Below are 20,898 nucleotides of genomic sequence, written 5' to 3' on the forward strand. Positions count from 1 at the left end.
GGAACCCCTACAGAGTGGAATTCCTATGAAACAGTGTCTAGACCACATTTAAACCTTTGAAACATCACCCCAAGAAATCCAGGTAGAAAAAAGTGACATGAGTAGCCATTGTTTTTAACCTCCCTCCCTTTGTTTGATAAAGAGTCTCTGAGGGAGGTGAAGAGAGGTTACAGCTGGCCCTGCCGTGACCTGTGCACTGCCTTTGGGCTGCCGTTGCAGGAGAGAGAATATAAGCTTTTCTCTTATGTTCTTATCTTTTTACTTTGGATTCTCACATTCCTTAGCCCATTCATAATCCATGTGTGAAAGCAGGCTCAGGTCCCATATGCTTTTGTGCTCAAAGTTTTGTCCTCAACTGGCAAGTGGGAGGGTTGAAGGGTTCTGGGTGGTTGGATGGATGGGTGGATGGGTGAATGAATGGATGGGTTATTGTGTGAGTGTTTAAAGGGACATGATTCTTCCAGGTACACTTCTGTACAACCACCAGGAAAGCCTAAGTGTATTTGTGAGTGGTTTAGAAAGAAAATTAGAGGGAGGTTAGGATAACCTTGTGGTTGCTGCCTAGCTTGTCTTCAACCAGAGCCAAGATGGTAATTATCCCCAGGATCGAATTTCCTGATTGAACAGTCAGGAGCCAAAGAGGGTAGGACATCAGGAGAGCATGGGGAAATGGGCTCAGAAGCTTTGGGCTAAATTCTCTGAGATCTCCTCGGTCTCTGCAGGCGTATTGTTCACTACTTCCCCACCCTCGAAGGGCACACATCTTTCATAAAGCAACTGAGCAGTGTCTTCCATGTGTCCTAGTTGGCTGAGAGCTCCTCAAGGGAAGAGTTTTTCCTCCAATTTTATTTTTCTAGTACCTAGCATAGTATGTGGCACGTAGTATGGGAATGTATGTGTACTTAGCCGCTTCAGTCAGGTCCAACTCTGTGTGACCCTATGGACTGCAGCCTACCAAACTCCTCTGTCCATGGGATTCCCCAGGCAAGAATACTGGAGTGGGTTGCCATTCTGTCTTCCATTTGGGAATGTTTATAACAATTCTGCTTAGTTAATAAGATACCTTGTGAATTAGTTGTTGTAGGTAGATAGGCGTGCACTGGAGAACTGTCAGAGGCATTGCAGAGAAGATTCCTATATCATGTGGGAGGCTTACTTTAAGTAGCCAATAAAGATACACCTTCTCATCTATCCATCCATCCACTCACCCATCATCCTCCAAGCAAATCATCCATGCTTGCACTCTTCCAACCATCTAATGATCAACTCTCTGATCCACGCAATATTAATGCAGTATAGGCTAAGTTAATATTGCGTGGATCAGAAAGTTGATCATTAGATGGTTAGAAGAGTGCATGCATGGATGGTTTGCTTGGAGGATGATGGGTGAGTGGACGCATGGATGGATGGATGGATGGATGGTGTTTTGAGGGGATGATAGGCATTGAACATTTTGCTAGGTGGATAGTTAACTGGTTTGTTGGATGAGTGGTTGAATTTGAATGGATGGGTGAATGAATGGACGGATGGATGGTTGAATTAAAAGATGTCACCTTATTGGCTACCTAAAGTCCACCTCTCACATGACACAGGAACCCTCTCTGCAATACGTCTGACAGTCTTCAAGTGCAAGCCTATCTACCTGCAATAACTAATTTACAGGCTATTTCATTAAGCAGAATTGTTATTAATATTTATAAATTCTGGGCATGGTAATGTAGTGTATATTACTGGTTAAGGGCATAAGCTTTGGAAACAGACCTGGGTTTGAATCTCAGCTTAATTAAAGCAGTGGGACCTTGAACAAATAAATCCCTTGGCCTCTCTAAGCTATGGTTTCCTCATTTGCGAAACAGAGATAATGGCCCTATCTTGTGGGGTTGTTACGCGGATTAAATGAAATAATTAATGGTAAGGACTGCTCAATGCTCAAGAAGAGGTAATTGTTACCATACTAAAATGTATCCCCCTGTAACTTTTGTTTTCACCAAAAACCAGCTATGTTCCAGATATTGTTAATAATGTTGTGTATTCAGTGACAAATATTCTGAAATAGTCCCTCATCTTTTGGAGTTTAGTTCCAGTTGCAGATCCACACAATAAAACATATATATGTAATTCCAGACGGTGTTAAATGCAATGCACAAAATTGAAACAGGTCGAGATAAAAGAGAGTGATGTGGTTGGTAGGGGGCAGGTGGCCTGATTGTGACCTGTGAACTAGTGTCAAGAAGAAATATACAAAGATCTAGGGAGAGGGTGTCCCTGGGGGCAGGAATGGCCATGGAAAGGTTCTGAGGCAAAGACAGGCTTGCTCAAGGAAAAGACAAAAGGTCAAGGGTCAAGGTCGATGGTGGGGGAGTCAGGGCGCAGGGATCTGCAGTCGTAACTGCGGGAGGCAGGGCCGCGGGCCGTAGAGTCTGTATCATGTGATGAGGACACAGCCCATGCTCATCTCATCCCCATCCTGTCCTCTGGGACAACACAAAAGGAGCCACACTCATGTGGTGGCCGTTCAGCTTCCCAGTGACAACCAACAGGCTCCCCGTCTCCTGACCTCCAGGCTGAACAGTACGAGTTCTCAGCTTTCCCAGTTGGTATTCAGAGACACCTGCAGCTGCTGTGTGCTGAGTCCCATAGACCTAAAACCTGCAAGAAATCAGGTTACACCCAAAGGAAATTCAGCTCAGGAAAGCCAGGAGATTTCTGGTTGGGATTATAATGAACTGAACCAGTAAGCCGTGTTCCTCCCTAAAACCTTGCCCCTGGGGCATTTACAAGGGAAAGAAGGATAAAAGGCATCTTTGAGGCTGCTTCCAGGATAAAGGGGGCTTCTCCAATGGCTCAGTAGTAAAGAATTTGCCTGCAATGCAAGAGATACGGGTTCCATCCCTGAGTGGGGAAGATCCCCTGGAGAAGGGCATGGCAACCCACTCCAGTATTCTTGCCTGGAGAACCCCATGGACAGAGGAGCCTGGCAGGCTGCAGTCCATGGGATCGCAAAGAGTTGGACACGACTGAAGCGACTAAGCATGCACACACCAGGATAAACGACGTCTGGAACCACTTATCTAGGAGCATCTGGTGTAGGATCTGGGCTTTTAAAGAAAAATAAGCAATGACGGGTGGCTGATCTCCTCCCAGGCTGATCCGGGAGCTCAAGCAGGGTCACGAGGATCTATCCCTCCCCCTCGCTCAGCAGCGTTTCCCTCCCTGTTGCCTTTCCTCTCCATGGGGGTATAAAATGGCTCTTAGGATCTTCAAGTTTCATGGACTTTGAGACTCTTATCTAGTTCCAACAACAGTCTGGAATTCTGTCTTCTTGGCTAAAAAGCTTGGTTAAACTCTGAACCTTACTTACTGTGTCCTGACTGGCCAAGCCTAAGTCCTGTGACCACCCCTGAAACCCTCTCCTTCCACACAGAGAATGGGGGAGGTTGAGGCCCCTGAAAATATTGGGTGATAAATTTCTCATAGGCGCGGTGGATCAATTCTAGAGATCTGCTATGCAACATTGTGCTTATGAGGGAGTCAATTCCCTAGTAGGTTGATAAGAAGTCTGGGGTCGCCGAGGAGGAGAAAGAGGTCTGGGGCTCTCAAGGAGAGAGAGGTGTCTGAGGCTCTCAAGAGAAAAAGACAATTTTTTTTCTACATTGCTTTGTCTTAGTGATATAACAGTGTATCTTACTCAAGGACACATTTCTCCTTAACCTTCTGACTAATCTTGTTACCTTAAAATTTGTATACTATGGGCCAGGGTCTGGTAAGACCTTTCTATTGTTAGCTCTAGTCTTGTTAATTTCAGATGTATGTTGTGGGAGTGAGTCTGATGAAAGTATATAAGGCCTTGCCAAGACTAGCGTGGGGGCCACTCTCTGTCCGCCTTCTGATGTCTATGTCAGAAGCTTTCTCTGTCCTTTGTTCACTTTGATAAAACTCTGCTGCACGAAAGCTCTTGAGTGATCAAGCCTGGTCCCTGGTCCCAAAGCTAAATTTTCTTCGGAGATCATGAATCCGATACCGTTCACCATAAGCTATCACTTATAATCCACACTACTATCCTGAACACTTAAAAATGTGTTAAGAGGGTAGCTCTCAGGTTATCTGTTCTTTCCACAATTTCAAAACAAAACAAAACAAAATAGATGCTGTTCGGAGGAGAAATGAGAGTGGATTCTGGACAAACAAAAACAGCACGTATATCTTAACATTTCCCAAATTGAAGTTAACTGCTCCTTCCTCTGTGGTTCAGAAATGTACCTCTTAATGTGGCTCATCTCCTCTGGCTTTAATATGTGTACATGTGTCTCCATCAGTGTACACATGGAGGATGCGTACACTTCGGCTCCCTGAGGATGGAAACCATGTCTTTAGCTCCTCAGGGGCCCCCACTCCTGTTTACCAGGACAGAGTAAGGGTCCAAGACTTTCTTGGTTAAGTTGAAACCAGTTTCAGGGACCAAAATGACTACTGTGCCCCTCAAATAGTCCCGGGAAGAAGCATCAGAGAAACACCCGCTGAGGACAGCTGAACTCACCCCACCTCTGTGATCTCCCTGGTTTTCCCAGGCAAAGCCAACAAGAACGTTCAGTGGGATGAGGATTCAGTGGAGTATATGCTGGCCAACCCAGTCAGAATCGCCTTCGTCCTGGTGGTCCACGGCCGCGCCTCCCGGCAGCTGCAGCGCATGTTCAAGGCCATCTACCACAAGGACCACTTTTACTACATCCACGTGGACAAGGTGAGGCCCGCCCTCTGATCGCCGCATGCTGGCACTTCTCTGGGGGTGTGTCTGCCCCTCCCTTTCAGGGGAGCCTTGCAGGCTGAGCAGCTGCCTCCCCCAGGCCATTGGCCTTGAAGTGCTGTGTAGGTGTGTGTGTGTGTGTGTGTGTGTGTGTGTGTGTGTGTGTGTGTGCGTGCGTACATGCATGGGTGTCGGTTTCAAAGCTCCCAGCTGTGACTTTAGACTTCCTTCAATGACAATGAACATTGTCAGTCATACCTCTTTTGCTCATGGTCCTGCCCAATGCAACGCCTGCCACTCTATAAGGATAGCTAACCCAGGGGTGGGCCCACTTTTCCCATCAAGGGCCAGAGGGCAAGTATTTCAGGCTTTGTGGGCTATACACTCGGTCACAGCTAATCAGCTCTGGCACTGTAGCCTGAAAGCAGCCATAAAAACATACACAAATGAATGTGTGTGACTGTTTCAATAAAACTTTATTTACCAAAAAAATCATGCAGCCAGCTTGTTGACCCCTGAGCATCTTGTTCCAGAGGTTCCTGTTGGTCTGCTGATGTGACATGATTGTGTCTTTGGTCAAGAAGGCAAAGGGGATGCCTATTCGAAAGTCTGATTCTAGCAGGGCTGCCAGAGGGTAGTAGAGAAAGTCTACCTTCAAAATACTCATCAGGTTTAAACGCAAGCGTTAGTCACTCTGTCGTATCCAACTCTTTGTGACCCATGGACTTTAGCCTGCCAGACTCCTCTCTGTCCATGGAATTCTCCAGGCAAGGATGCTGGAGTGGGTTGCCATTCTCTTCTCCAGGGGATCTTCCTGAACCAGGGATGCAACCATATTAGATACAACCATATTACTTAGCTTGTTATCCTCAGACCATATGTATCAGTCTTAGAGGAAAATGCAGACTCCCAGGCCTCAGCCTACACCTGGGGAACCAGTAATGCAGAGTCAGGACCAGGGAATCTGCATCTCAGATTGCTAAAGTAATACTTTAAAAATAATGAAGTTTGTATAACGATGCAGAAAGACACCCCGGGTCTGAATCAGTTACTTGGCAAAGTTCAGAAGCCCTGTCGCCTAGAAGGGAAGGGACAGAGAGGGAGTAAGGGGCAGGGCTGGGGTGTTTTCCGCACTGCTGAATGTCGCCCTTCCTCTCCTGGGAAAGCGCTCCAATTACCTGCATCGCCAAGTGCTTCAGTTCGCCAGGCAGTACAGCAACGTCCGTGTCACGCCCTGGAGGATGGCCACCATCTGGGGGGGAGCCAGCCTCCTGTCCACATACCTGCAGAGCATGCGGGACCTCCTGGAGATGACCGACTGGCCCTGGGACTTCTTCATCAACCTCAGCGCAGCTGACTACCCCATCAGGTAAGGCGGCCCTGGCCAGCCTGCTTTGAGGTCCTGCTTCCCCTGTCATATCTGGGAAGCCAGAGGCAGAAGCAACCTGCCTCCCGTCTGGAGAAGCCTTCCTGCCTCCGAGATGCTTACTCACTGTCTCTGTAAGCTCTCTCGACATGAGGGCCACGTTGTGCTTGAGAATCATGTGGGCATTCACTCATTCTTTCATTCAACAGAGATTTCTTGAGTACATGGTTTTCCCCGCTCTGTTTGAGAACATGCTTCAGAGGCTGAAACCCCTGGCCATGAGGTGCTTCCATTCAATTCAAGGAAACAGACAACTTGCAAACTAAGTATTTAAAATGGTACATCAGAAAAATAAGGCAGAGAGCAGCAGGAGCAGGGGGGAGCTGGAAATGTAATGAGAGTGGCCAGGAGCATCCTTCCAGAGAAGAATGGAAGATGGTGATGGAGTGAGCCGCCCAGACAGGGAAAATGGTCCAGCGAAGGGCAGGACAGGGGCTGAACCCTGAGGATGCCTGATGTGTTCCAGGAACAGCAGGGCTCAGTGTGGCTGGAATAGGGGGTGAAGTCATAAGAAACAGAAGCCAGAGAGAAAACTGAGGTGAGATCATGGAGGGTCTAGAATTTGGCCATTACTCAAAGGAAGATGGGAACCACATGTCATGTTTGGAGCAGAGGAAGGCCAAGGTCTGACCTAGGTGTTAAACTGAAAAGGACAAAGTGGAAGAAGGGAGGGAGCGGGGTGACAGCCTGCGCAGAATCAGACAGACGTCTCTGGGCTGTTGGAATCCCATGGGTGGGTTTGTTTGGCTCCTATCCAATTTTAACACATGATTGGTTGCCCACATTCTACGACTGGTAGATTTCTACGGAAACTGCAGGTCTCTAGTTTCTCTCGGGGCCCTCCCCAGGGCCTGTAGGCTACTCAGCCACAATTATGTGCGGGTGGTGGAGCAACCAGCAGCCCTGGGGCGGTGAGAAATTCAGATGCCACTCTGTCCCTTTGCACAAACATTGATCTACTCTTTACAAGAGGTGTAAGCAAAGAAAACCCCTGGAGATCTCTTTAAAGGGAGGGAAAAAAAGGCAACAAAGTGAACTATATCTCCTATCAAGAAGGCGGCTCTTTGCTTGACTGTGTTTTCCGTCTCGCTTATTGAAAGGCCTAAAAGGAGAAGTGGATGGGGTGAAGGAGAGGGCCTTCCTTTCTATGATAGCGCTGGGCACAGAGTTTCCAGAAGAGCTAGATGAAGGAGTCTTGTAAAAGGTGTTTTATCCAGGCAATTCTCAAACATGCACAAGAATACAAGACTAGTATAATGACCCCTGCATCACCCAGTTTCAACTATAATCAGTTCATCTTGTATCTATACCAATAAAGACCTTGATCCTCTTCCACCAGCCCTGGTGAAGCATTTCTAAGAGGTCAGATGATTATATCTGTAAATATTTCAGTGTGTGCGTGCATGCTCAGTCATGTCCAACTCTTTGCGACCCTATGGACTATGGCCTACCAGGCTCCTCTGTCCACTGGACCCTTCAGGGAAGAATACTGGAGTGGGTTGCCATTTCCTTCTCCAGGGAGTCTTCCCAACTCAGGGATTGAACCCACGTCTCCTGCAACGCCTGCATCGGCAGGCGGGTTCTTTACCACTGAGCCACCTGGGAAGCCCCAAATATCTCAGTAAACATATCTAAAAGATAAAGTCTCTCTTGCAATTTAATGTCAGTATGATTGCATGAGTGCTAAGTCATTTCAGTGGTGTCCAATTCTGTAACACTATGGGCCATAGCCCACCAGCTCCTCTGTGGTCCATGGGGATTCTCCAGGCAAGAATACTGCAGTGGGTCGCCATGCCCTCCTCCAGGGGATCTTCCCAACCCAGGGATCGATCCCGCATCTGTTCTGTCTCCTGCATTGGCAAGTGGGTTCTTTACCACTCGCGCCCCCTGGGAAGCCCATCAGTATGACCTGGGGCTGGATCATTCTCTGCCGTGAGGCTGCCCTGCTCACTGCTGGTATTTGGAAGCACCCCTGGCCTCTACCCATTAGATGCCAGTAGTGGTTCCCACTCCCAACCATTTGTGGCAACCGCAAATATCTCCAGGTGCTGTGTTTCTGGAGGAGCAAAACTGCCTCCAGCTGAGAACTCTCCAGTTCCTGAGAAAGAGAACAGCCTGGACTTGGGTTGGAGATGAACTACTTGCCTTTGAGACATTTAAACATGGCTGGAACCTAATAAACAAAACAAGGGGGAGAGATGAGTATAGGGATGTACAAGGCGAGGGTGAGCTGGAGCCTTCTCCCTCTCCCTTCCAAAGAAGGAGTGTGTTCAGAAATACCCCAGAATGCTGAGCACAGTTGCCGGTGTGGCAGACGCTCCCTTCAAAGGTCAAGATTCCCACTCCCCCGGCTCCAGACCTCCCATGGAGGCCTCAGAGGTCATGTCAGCCTCAGTCAGGAGGTGACATTTGACCAGGACCTCTCAAGGGCAGGTGGGCCAGCCCATGACCTTCCCAGAAGAGTTGCATCAAGTCCCAACGCTGCCCCCTAGAGGCCCTGTAGTTGCAGTTGTAACAGCACTGGTCACTTAGCCAGGTCAGCTGGCCCAGGAGATCAGCATTTCTAGCATTTCAGTATCCAAGAAGATGAGTCCTCAGACTCCCATGTGATGGCTTAAGGCTAGACTCTGAGTCCTGCCACCTCACTCGCAGGTGACCCTTGGCAAGTAAACACAATTTCTGTGAAATCAGATTGTAGTCATGGAACCTAGAGAGTTTGGGCACTTAGCTCAGTACCTATCAGCTCTGAATCCTCAGGCTGGATCCAAGGCTGAGCCTCCTGATCGCTGAGAAAGGTCCAGAAATCCTTTCTCAGACCATGTGCCCCACCCATTTGGGGGTTCGGAGAAGGGAGTCATCGTGTTCTTAGCTTTGATGGGCCGGTTGTCTGGCCACGCCTGCCAGTCTGTCTCTCCTCCGCCTCCCACGGCCCTCATTTCCGTGTCCACCCCCTGCCAGTTCTCCCACCCACTCGCGTTGCCAGCATCACGGCCAGAGGCGCTTCACGCGTCAGGCACTGCTGGTTCCTCTTGCTGTTGTTTTCGTGAAGTCGCCCCACACAAAAACATATGAATTTTGCAGATGAATGGTTTTATCCTGGGCAACTCTGATAGGCTTTCACTTCCCATCTGCCACTCCATCTGTAGCTTCCAAAACCACGACTTCTCCCCTCCCAGGAAGGATGAGCAAACTTAGGAACCTTCTCGAAGGGGCGGGAGTGCCCAAGTCAGAAGCTTCTGTGAGACTCTGAAAACCTGGGTGGATATCCAAGGGCAGCGTTCACCCATCCTGGCTGCTCTGAGCTGTCTGTGATTTGTCATCGCCGGTCCAGTTCAGCTGTCTGGCTCTAACTGCCAGCCGGATTCATTGGTCTCTACTGCCCAGTAGCCTCCATGAGACCCTGGATGCAGACAGCCTGGCTGCAGATTCTGCCACCACCGATGGGCCATTTGAATCGGCACGTGTTGCCTCAGCTTTCTACATCTCAGTGTCTGCACCTAAAAGGGACCCAGTATTGGTACCTATTTCATAGGGCAGTTAGGAGGATTAGAGGAAACATTGCAAGTCAAGGCCTTAACACAGTGCCTGACACAGAAAGTGCTCCCCAAAAGCAGGCAGTAGTTATCATAGTTGTACAATAGTGCTGGCCCCACAGGCTGGACTTCATCATCAGCTGAGTTGCTTTCCTTTTTCCCTTCACTCATGAAAAGACCAGAAAAATATTTCTTGAACTCATATCTCTTTCAAAAGTGGCAAATGCAAAGTAAGACTCAAAGACTGAATGTTTCAAGAGAAACAGGCGAGAACCAACTCGTCTGTGAACAGGAAGACATTCTTGTGTTCGGAATATGCAAGCGAAGTTATGTTTAAAGAATCTAGGCCTTCCCACTTCACTGTTGATGTGACCGCCTGGCCCACGTAAGCTCTGGCTGGAGCTGTTTATGCATCCAGCGTGTGAATGAAAATGGAAATTTTCAACTATCGAAACCCTGCTAGGTTTGGAATCATCAAAGAACATGATGCTTTTATTTAATATATTCTGTTTACTGAGTAAGGCTGGAAACTGCGCTAGCATTCTTCAGTCGGATGGACCGCAGACAGGGATGAAACCAAAAGCATTATGCAGTTGGTTTGCGAGGTTTGGGCCAGTGGTAACAGACCCCACACCGTCTGCCACTGGGTCCTGTGTCCTGGAGCAAACCAGATGCAAAGGCTGCAAGTGTCCATGGCCCCTCCAGGGCTCACATTCTGTCTGTGGTGTGTGTGTGCGTGCATGTCGTGTGTGTGCAAGCCTCAAGCAAAACCCAGAATCTACTAATTCTGCCTCTTAGGGATTCACAGCAACAAGGTCTAACCCAGTGGGGCCCACCATGTGGACATTTAAGCTACCCTTAACCATCGACCCAAACCTCTCTCTTGAGATACCACCAGGGACCCAGGGCAGGAGCATAAGAGCTTTTCTGCAGCTCCTCATCCAGAAAGACCAGCTCAAACAGACAGGAAGCGGGTGTCTGGGCTTCTCTGCAGCATCCCCAAGATCAGTGTCTCCACGGCACTGATCAAGCAAGACAAACGCCCAGATCCAGCAGACGTTTCCTGTGTACCTACTGTGTGTCAGGCCCTCTGCCGGGGCCTTTAATGTGTGCTGTCTTAATCCTCATCCCTTAAAACATAGCTTCTGGTGTGTAAGAAAGTTTAAAGAGGTTAGTATTAGAACTTCTGGTGAATTGTGCAGGGAAGTTAACCCCTTGATAATACCTAGGCACAGAGTCTAGTCACCCTGGGACCTGGCATAGGACTGTGCGTCTGTGCATAGTCAGTCCCCTACTTTTCATTCCTCTAGTCAGGCCACTGATTCTCGACTGGGTCAAGGAATTCCTGTTGTTAATAGCAAATCACAGCCACAGCAAAATGCACTTACAGAACCCAGGATACCCCTGGCATGGTTTTTTATGTGCTGTCCATTGTCCTGACATGGTCCTCCACACATACTTTGGAGAGACCATTTTTCAGATGAAAAAAGTGAGGCACAGAAATGTTGAGGAACTTGACCACAAGGATACAGCCAGTGGTCTCTTTTTCCTTTTTTTTAAAAAAATTGAGGTTAAATTCACTTAACATTAAATTAACCATTTTGAAGGGTTCTATCCAGTGGCATTAGTACATGCCCAATGTTGTGGGCTTTCCAGGTAGTGCTAATGACAAAGAATCCTCTTGCCAGTGCAGGAGATGCAGGTTCAATCCCTGGGTCAGGAAGATCCCCTAGAGAAGGAAATGGCAACCCACTTCAGTATTCTTGCCTGGAAAACCCCATGGACGGAGGAGTCTGGAGGGCTACAGTCCATGGGGTCACAAAGAGCTGGACATGACTGAGCACACACACACACACAATGTTATGCAGCCAGAATCTTTCTCTACTTGCACAGCACGTTCATTACCCCAAGAGGAAGCCCTGTCCCTCCCCATTCACATCCCACCATGAGCCCCTGTCAGCCACTAATCTGTCTCCATGGATTTGCCTGCTTTGGATGCTTCATATGTATGGAATCATACCGTGTGTGATGTTTCGTGACTGGCTTCTTTCACTTAGGATAACATGTTCATGCTCTACCCACATTGTGGCCTGTGCCAGTACTTCATCCCTTTTATGGCTGTATACCATTCCATTGTGTGGCTGTGCCATAATTTGTCTACCCACTCATCAGGTGGTAGAACCGGGATTCCTAAGAGCTCCCCAAAAGCCCCGTCTCTTGACCAGCTTGGCTTGTGTCTTACAACCTAAGGTGAGGACCTCATCTGGTTTAAGAAGATGCAACTCCATCACGTGGGCCTCTGCACAGCGTTGATACCAGGACATTTACTGCCTGAGCTCTGATGATGCCAGGGTCAGGGTAGGGGTGCTGATCTGTGCACCCTGGTCCACAGAAGCCTGGTGACCTTCCCCGTTCAGCCTGGCCCTCCTCCGCCTGGTTCCATTAGAGAAGTTTGCAGTGATTCTGGCTGGTTGAGACCGATTTGGGGTTGAAGATGGAAAGATGACGGCTTAGGGATGGAGGTCTCAGTTTCCCGTTTTCCCTCCTTCCTTCTTTCACCATCCAAGCCCCTCTGAAAGCAACCCACGGGGGTTTTGGGGAAGAAAGAGCTCAGGTTTGCCTGAGAGGCCAGCTGAAAATGGTCCCACAGGTAAGATCGAAAGATGGGGCTTCTCTGACTTCACTCATTCATGCAGCAGATACTTACTGACCACCTACTATGTGCCAGACACTATGCTGGCTACCAAGTGTTCAAAGGGAAAGAGAAACATGCTCAGTCTCTGCCCTCATCCTAGTGGTTTGAATCACCTGGGTTTGAATCCCAGATCTTCTGTTTACTAGCTGTGTGAACATGGACTTGAAAATATCGCTTAATGTCTCTGGGCCTCAGCTGCCTCATCTGTAGAATGGGTGCAACAATGACACCGCCCCATACGGTTGCTTAGAGAGAAAAATGAATTAATGTATGGAACGTGCTTAGCACCCAGCGGGCACTGTCTGTGCAACAGCCCTCCTTATTGATAGCAGGAGTTGGAAACTAACCAGAAAGATCACATGAATGAACACATGATCACAAAGTAAGGCAAGTATTCTGAAAGGAAGGACAGATGAAAGAGCATTTAGCAAGTGAAGCTCACCTGCAGCTTGGAGCCTGGGGCGACCTCTCTTAGGAGGCAGCACGTGAACTGAGGTATGTGAGATGGGTAGGGCTAGCTAGCAGTGTGTTCCAGGTAAGGGGATGGCATAAGCAAAGACCACGGTATAAGAGGACCCCTGACAGGCTTGAGGAGTTAAAATAAGGCTGATGTGGATGGAACACAACCAGCCAGAGTGCCTTACCACCAGGGAGGACGGTCCAGCCAGTTCCTGCAGGGATTTCTGATCACTTGTCCAGTGGTTGCAGTTTTAATGAGAAGTCCCTGGAGAAGGGAATGGCAACCCACTCCAGTATCCTTGCCTGGAGAATTCCATGGACAGAGGAGCCTGACAGGCTACAGTTCATGGGCTCGCAGAGTCAGACACAACTGAGTGACTAACACTTCAAAGCTTCAGCATTATTTGCAACCTGGAGAGATCACTTTAGCTACTGTGAGATAACAGTGGGGAGGGGACTGGGCCGGTGGGGGAGGCCCGTGAGGAAGGAGGTGATTGCTGCTGCTGCCGTTGCTGGTGTAGAACCACATTCGGGGAGCCCTCCTCCCCAAACCTCAGGCAGAGGCAGGGGTCTCAGAAGCCATTGTGAGCTTCCTGAATCCAAGCAGTGTCTTAGCCTTTTAGGCACAGAGCCAGGCAGCTGCTCATGTGTAGGGCCCAGGCCCCCCATCTGCACAAAACAGCCTCATTCTCAGAATGAGAGCAGAACACAGCTGGCGCAAAGGACCCAGAACGGCCAGGGGCCTGAGGCCACAGTTTTAGAAGAGGACTGATCATGAGACAGGAGGGGACAGCTAAGGACTGTGAAAGAAAGTGCGAGAAACTCCTCTTTGTACTTTTGGCATTAACCATGATAAAATGTGCATAACTTAAAACCTACCATCTTAACCATTTTTAAGTGGTTAAGCACATTCGTGAGTCTGAGTGAACTCCGGGAGTTGGTGATGGACAGGGAGGCCTGGCGTGCTGCAATTCATGGGGTCGCAAAGAGTCGGACACGACTGAGCAACTGAACTGAACTGAAGCACATTCACATTGGTATACCACGAAGCTCCAGAACTCTTTTCATTTTCAAAACTGAAACTCCACACCCACTAAACTCCCCATCTCCCCTCACCCAGGCCCTGGCAACCAGCATTCTATTTTCTGTGTCTATGAATTTGACCACTTTAGGAACCTCCTGGAAGTGGAATTAGACAGTATTTTTTCTTTTTGTGACTGGTTTATTTCATTTAGCAGAATGTCCTCAAGGTTCATTGATGTCGTAGCAGGTGTCACAATTCCCTTCCTTTCTGGGAGGGAATAAATCTCCCTTGTCTGGAGAGACTATGTTTTGCTTGTCCACTCATCCATCACTGATGGACACTTGGGTGGCTTCTACCTTACAGCTATGGTAAATAATGCTGCTAAGAACATGGGTGTATGAATATCTCATCACCTCCCTGTTTTCAGTTCTTTTAGTTATGCCCAGAAGTAGAATTACTGATCATATGGTAATTCTATTTTTAGTTTTTGAGGAACCTCCGTACTGTTTTTCATAGTGACTATACCAATCTACATCCCCACCAGCAGTGCACAAGGGTTTTGACTTCCTTATATCCTTGCTCATGCATTTTTCTTTTTGATAGTAGTGCAGGTATTTCTTATTCTTTTTAAGGAGTGTAAGTTCCCAAAAACAAGGGCCCTGGAACCCTTGGAAGTTTTGAGTAGCAGACATAGCTCTCAGTAGACCCATGCGGTTAGCTCCAGGAAATTATCTCCCCATAGGATCATGGCCCTCAAATGATTCTTCTAGAACTGCTTCCCAATCCATATCAGCTCCCCCTTCTAATTCCCCATCCTCTGAATAGGACCACCTGTTCACCAGCAGCTGGAAACCTGTGTGGCCTCCGTCTCACTGTTCCAAGGAGGCCTGCGTATTCTCATTCTAACCCTGACACCGTTCCCATGTGCATTCTCACCTGTGATTCCTCCATCTCGGCCCAAGTCAGATCATCATTGCTTCATACCTGGGTCTTCAGAGTCCCCCAAGAGGACACAGTCTGAGCCAGACTCTGAAAACAAGCTATAGCCTCTCCAGGGCCATACAGAAAGGCCAGAAGCCACCACCTTCTCTGGGAGCAGCTTGCAAAATATAATCATCTATTCAAACAGGTGTGCAGTTCACTTCCTGACTGGGTGCTGAGCCAGGCTGAATGCCAGGGGCTGGGAGATACGGCAGAGGAATGGATCTGCCACGTTCACTGAGGGCATTTTTAGTCTATGAGAGAAATGGAGAGCATGTTGATCAAATAATGTCAGGGTGCCGTGATGGGAAAAAAGGAGAAGGTCCCACCTTGAGAAGACTGGTCAGGGAGATGAGGTGCTTTATGATTGTTTTTTTAATTGAGGGATAATTGCTTTACAGAATTTTGCTGTTTTCTATCAAACCTCAACATGAATCAGCCATAGGTATACATATAGCCCCTCCCTTTGGAACCTCCCTCCCACCTCCCGCCCCATCCCACCCCTCTAGACACAGAATAGACTTACGGACGTGAGGAGAGGGTGAGATGTGTGGAAAGAATAATATGGAAACTTACATTACCATATGTAAAATAGATAACCAATGGGAATTTGCTATATGGCTCAGGAAACTCAAACAGGGGCTCTGTATCAACCTAGATGAGGTGCTTTTAAAGACTGAGGTTTAAAACCAAGTCCTGAAATGAGGCCCACTGTGCAAAAGAGGGGGTGGAGGTACGGCAGAGTGGAACAGCAGGTCACTGATCTGGGGGAGACACAGATATTCATCCCCTAATTACAGTAATCAATAGCAAGGTGAGTGTTGGGTGGAAAATGTGTTAGCCTCAGTACTACATGGGAGGTCATATTTGGGAGCCAAACACCAGGTCTTTGGGTTCAACCATCTCTCCCACTGACCACGTTCTCAACATCCAGCCGCTTTTGTTCTTTGGATGTTCAGAGATGCACACCCCCTTTCCTGAGACCCCAAAGCCCAGGTGGACACCATCCAGGGAAAGCTCCACCCAGATAACGTGCAAATTGGAAGAGTGTATCTGCTGTCACAGTTGGTCATGAGGCAACTGGAAAAACAGGCCTGTAATTACGCTGTTAACAGTTGTGTTTGCATCTAATAGCAAAATAATCATTTCCCTAGCCCTGTTATTTTTTAGCCTGACACAGCTCACTCCTGCCTCCGGAAACACAGTTTGCTTTCCCCTTGCTGGCTGTCCTGGGTTTCCCGAGCTGTATTTTTGGCTGGACAGCTCTACAAGCTTTCTGGAGGCGAGGACCAACCCAGAGCATCCCCTGGACAGAGCAAGGCTGGAGTTCTTATAGGACACAGATGAGAAGCACCAACTCCTCAGAAAGTTGGGGTGGAACACTCACTGTGTTGGCTCAAGTAGATAAGGAAGGGCATCCCTGGGAGAATGTAGGGAGTTCACATAATCAGTGCAGAAGGTGGCAAAACTCAAGGCAAGAATGACATGACTTTTCTCACTCAGGAGATGCCCTGTGGCTTAAATACTTTTCAGTCATAATGTCCGTTCACTGGCTGGCTGTTTTCTCTTCTTTCATTACTGAAAAATGCTGAGTGCTGGGGAAAGGAGGTGGATGGTTTTATCTTGAGTCATGTGCCCTGGCTCTGGCCAACCCTTCAGTCATTCTTTCATCCGTCACATACTTATTGAGATCCTATTGGATTCCAGGCAATGCTGGAGGCCCACACTGTCCAGTAGAACTTACTGTGCTGATTTCTAGCTCAGCAGACACCAGACACATGTGGCTGTTGAGAGCTTGAAATGTGCTTTATGGAACCAAGGAACCAAGTTGTAAATGTGGTTTGATTTTAATTTAAATGTAAGCAAATAGTATATTAAGCAGCATGATCCTTGTTGCTCAAGTTGAAGTAGTGAACACAATGATTAAAAGAAAACTCCTGCTCTGGTGGACCTTGTCGTGGGGCAGGAATGCTTCCACTGAGAGAATTACACTGCTCTGAGCAAAATAAGAGCGTGGATGCTGCCAGTTCAGAGACAAATAGGATCTCCAGCCTCTGCCAGTTTAATTGTCTCATGCATCCCACATTGACCATGCATTGAATTTGGTAAGGTATTTATTTTCTTCCTAATGCCTCCCTCCTCAGATCTCATAGTTCTTCCTCTTGGCAGAAGCTGTCTACACGTCCATAGACAGGATATTTCCAGCCATGGGCATCTTCCTATCCAGTGCATTGAGCATGTTTGCTTCTCAGGAAAGCATCATTGATGTGGTTTGTCCACCAGAAGCCAAGAGCAGGGATGCTGTGCCCTCTGGGATGCTAGAGCACATCCAGGTGTATCCTGGGAATTTGAATGTGAGTCCACGTGGCCCACAGTGTGGGTGATCAGCCCTGCAGAGCCTCTTATCTTCCCCTGCCTCCCTCTCACACGTAACTACAGGTAGAGATTATTCTCAAGGGCTTTCTAGAAACAGCATGTCTTATAAGTTAAATAGGATAAAGGAGGGGAGTTTCTACCCCTTTTATAGATGAGCATGGCCCCAACAGACAGGGTTAAGGTCCAGTTTTGGGGTGGCTAGGTGGAAACTCTGTGTGTTTTGTTATCTTCATTATTCATCATCATCATTCATTTTCTTCCTTCCGCTTGCTATCATCTGAGTCATTGACCAGCCCAGAAAATGGTCAGTAGTGGGCTCTCAAAGGAGATGCTTGAGGAAGCCCTTCAAGATTCTCCAGACTCCCGTAGATGATATTAGCTAGAATTTCATGAGTCCTGTCAGTCTTTGTATCCATAGTTCACATCCACGTCGGCTGGATCTGGAACCCACAGGTGTGGAGGGCTGACTGTAACATACCTGGGCACCCTTGGATTTTGGTACATGTGCAGTGGATTCTAGATCTGCAGAGGTGCAGATCCCGAGGGGCGGCTGTATTTACTGTGTTCAAGATCCTGGGCCAAATGATTTCCTTATGTTATCTAAAGTCACAGAAACCCCAGAATGTAGATGGTATGGCTGCATCCCATTTTACAGATGTGGAAACTGAGGCTGAGAGAAGTTAAGGAATTTACTCTGCGTCTCACAACCAGTATGGATCAGAGCTGGGATTGACATCCATGCTTCTTTCATCATTAGAGGAAAAAGAAACCTGAATTCTTCACCTGCAGGTTGTATTGTACCCACTGGCAGTTCTGGACCAAAGCTGTTCCACTCATTCTTCCCCCTTCTAAATCCTCTTCCTCTTCATCTGCAAGAGAAGCCAGGAGGCAGAAGTGCCCAATAACCAAGCGAGGCGTGGTGCACATCAGTACCTGACTCCAGAGCCACTGGCATTTACGAGCTGCTGAGAGGTCATCACTTTCTGCTTTGGTCCTCAAAGCGTCCTCAGAGGGTTGGCATCGAGAAGGGCCCTGAGGCTGAGTGGGTATGAGTGACTTGCCCAACCAAAGTCACACAGCTTGACAGGGGCCAAACCTGTGTTTGAAGGCAGGTGCAGCTGACTCCCAAGTGCAACGTCTTTCTACTCTGCCCAACCGCCTCACCCAGAGGCTGGCTGGCAGTGGACCCGCCCCACCCAGGGAAAACGCCAATCACAGAGCACAGCCCTGCCATGCGACCGTGACAGTAAGCGTGGTCCCATTTCCAGATGGGCTTTCCCCTCTGGCTGATGGAAGACTGGGCTTTACCAGTCGTGTTTGCTCTGAGCGTGGAGGGAGGAACCAGCTGTCCTTCCTTAGCTGGCAACGCCTTGCTTTCAAATTCCTTTATAGTCCTTTCCCTTTGGATTTCAGATTCTCCAAACCCCTCCCCCAAACTGCCAAACTGAGGTGCTAATGGAATTCTCACTCATTTAAACCTTAGCCTCAAGCAGCATAATTAAGACTGAATGTCTGCCATCCCTCCAAATGTGCACAGTTGTTCCACTGCAGAACGGAAATGATGCTGCCGTGTTCTGAGCCATTGCTCTCTCCATAAGGGCACGTGAGCAATCACGCCACATCGTCCTGACCTGGGTTTGAATCCTTTCTGCGTCCTCCACTAGCTGCATGATCCCAGGACAGGTGGATCTAACCATCCTGAGTCTTGATTTTCTCATGTGTAAGAGGGAGACGATAACATTGCTAGCAGCCGGGTGAGAATCCAAGCTCCGCCTGAGGTCCAGCTCTGCAGGCTGATACCCAGCTGCGTGTGGACACAGAGGCTCAAGCCTGGCATCCACGTTCATCCTCACGTTCATCCCTCCCACCATCTAAACGTTGGGCCCAAGATGCTCAGCCGTGGTGATGGCATAGAGAAGAGAGAGGTGGTCAGGTCTGCCAGGGAGCCCTTAGCTTCCTGCATCCACCTAGTTGCACGAATGGAAGAGACAAGAAAAGATATGATGGATTCTGGCCCCAGGTGGTCAGGTGCAGCCTGGATTTGAAGCAAGAAACATGAGAAGAAAGTAGTGGAGGGCTTCCCCGGTGGCTGAGTGGTAAAGCATCCGCCTGCCAATGCAAGAGACGTGGGTTCAATCCCTGATTGAGGAAGATCCCGCAGGCCGCGGAGCAGCTAAGCCTGTGTGCCACAGCTACTGAACTGGTGCTCTAGAGGCTGGGAAGTGCAAGTACTGAGCCCACATGCCACAACTACTGAAGTTCAAGCGCCCTAGAGCCCATACTCCCCAACAAGAGATGCCACCGCGATGAGAAGCGTCCCACTGCAACTAGAGAGTAGCCACCAGTCACCACAACTGGGGAAAAGGCAGCGCAACAGCAAAGACCCAGCAGAGCCATCAATCAGTCAATCAATAAAATACACACACACACACACACACACACACACATACACACATATGTATAGTGGAATCCAGCTGCGGGGTTTCACCAGACAGTAAGCCAGCCCACTAATAATCATGCCCCAGCACTGAGTAATCATACTCTCAATCCTTCTTCCCTTTGGGTGAACCGAAGGAGATGGGCAGAAGGAGGCCTGATACGGGAAACAAGGCCGGAGCCCTCTCCCCGCAGAACTTTCCTCCTAGGATCATTATAATAAGGGATAATAAAACCCAGAGCCTGATGCAGACCTGGGCATTTGTTACACATGACCAGAAAATGGGTCTCGTTATTATTATAACAAAAATTCCTGGGCAGTTATTAATTCTGGACCAAAAACCTGGTCACTTCCTTCTCTCCTTCCTTCTCTCCTATAATTTATGACTCCACAGTGTTAGTCACTCAGTCATGTCTGAGTCTCTTATGACCCCGTGGACTATAGCCTGCCAGGCTCCTCTGTCCATGGCATTCTCCAGGCAGGAATACTAGAGTGCGTTGCCATTGCCTTCTCCAGGGGGTCTTCCTGGCCCAAAGAGCAAATCCAGGTCTCCAGCACTGTAGGTATATTCTTTACTGTCTGAGCCACCAGGGAAGACCCTGGTGGCTTCTGTACCCTTATACTAAATAGAAATGTGGCCCACAAGAGAGCAGGCACACACACACCTTCAAGGCAAACTGATCTCTATAGAGTCAAGAGCCGAGAGCTCTTCGCTGGCGCTGAAACATCTCTGGATGCACGGGAAGGTGAGCAGCCCTGGCCCCCATCATCCCTCCCTGCTGCACGGCTCTTTTGAAAAGAGGTTGGGTGTTGATCAGCCTTCTCAACCACAGTGGGCTCAAGTAACACTTTTGAGTCACTGTAGCTGCAGTCTCCTGAAGGTTCAAGGTGGAAACTCCCTCCAAAGTTCTACCCGTGGATCTCCTCTTCAACCTCATCTCTCCCATCCCATCCCCAGGCTCAAGTAGTCTGCCTTGACCAACCTCGTGGCCACTACAAGCCTCCCAGGCAGGGTCCAAAGCTGTCAGATGCCAGCTATGACATCTAAATGGGTTCACAGCTTGGGGGGTTGTCACAGAGTAGAAGCCAAGGCCGAGAGCAAAGTCCCCTCCCTCCTTCTGCTTACTCCTGTCCATCTGAAGTGAAGCATCCCTATCAGTTCCAGACTGAGCATCTGGAGCCCACATTCTGGCCTTGACCCAGTGCCCATAACCCTGCTTAGT

The 20,898-nt window shown here is 48.6% G+C and overlaps 1 protein-coding gene across 1 annotated transcript in view; it reads left to right on the forward strand.

The window, feature by feature from the left end:
* Positions 1-20,898, forward strand: part of XYLT1 (xylosyltransferase 1) — a 349,663-nt gene that overhangs the window by 256,706 nt on the left and 72,059 nt on the right. The window contains exons 4-5 of the mRNA XM_027961195.3: positions 4,569-4,741; positions 5,911-6,113. Of these exons, the coding sequence (XP_027816996.2) occupies positions 4,569-4,741; positions 5,911-6,113 (376 nt within the window). The remainder of the gene's footprint in view (positions 1-4,568; positions 4,742-5,910; positions 6,114-20,898) is intronic.

This window comes from Ovis aries, chromosome 24 (assembly GCF_016772045.2).
Source record: "Ovis aries strain OAR_USU_Benz2616 breed Rambouillet chromosome 24, ARS-UI_Ramb_v3.0, whole genome shotgun sequence".
Classification (NCBI taxonomy): Eukaryota; Metazoa; Chordata; class Mammalia; order Artiodactyla; family Bovidae; genus Ovis; species Ovis aries.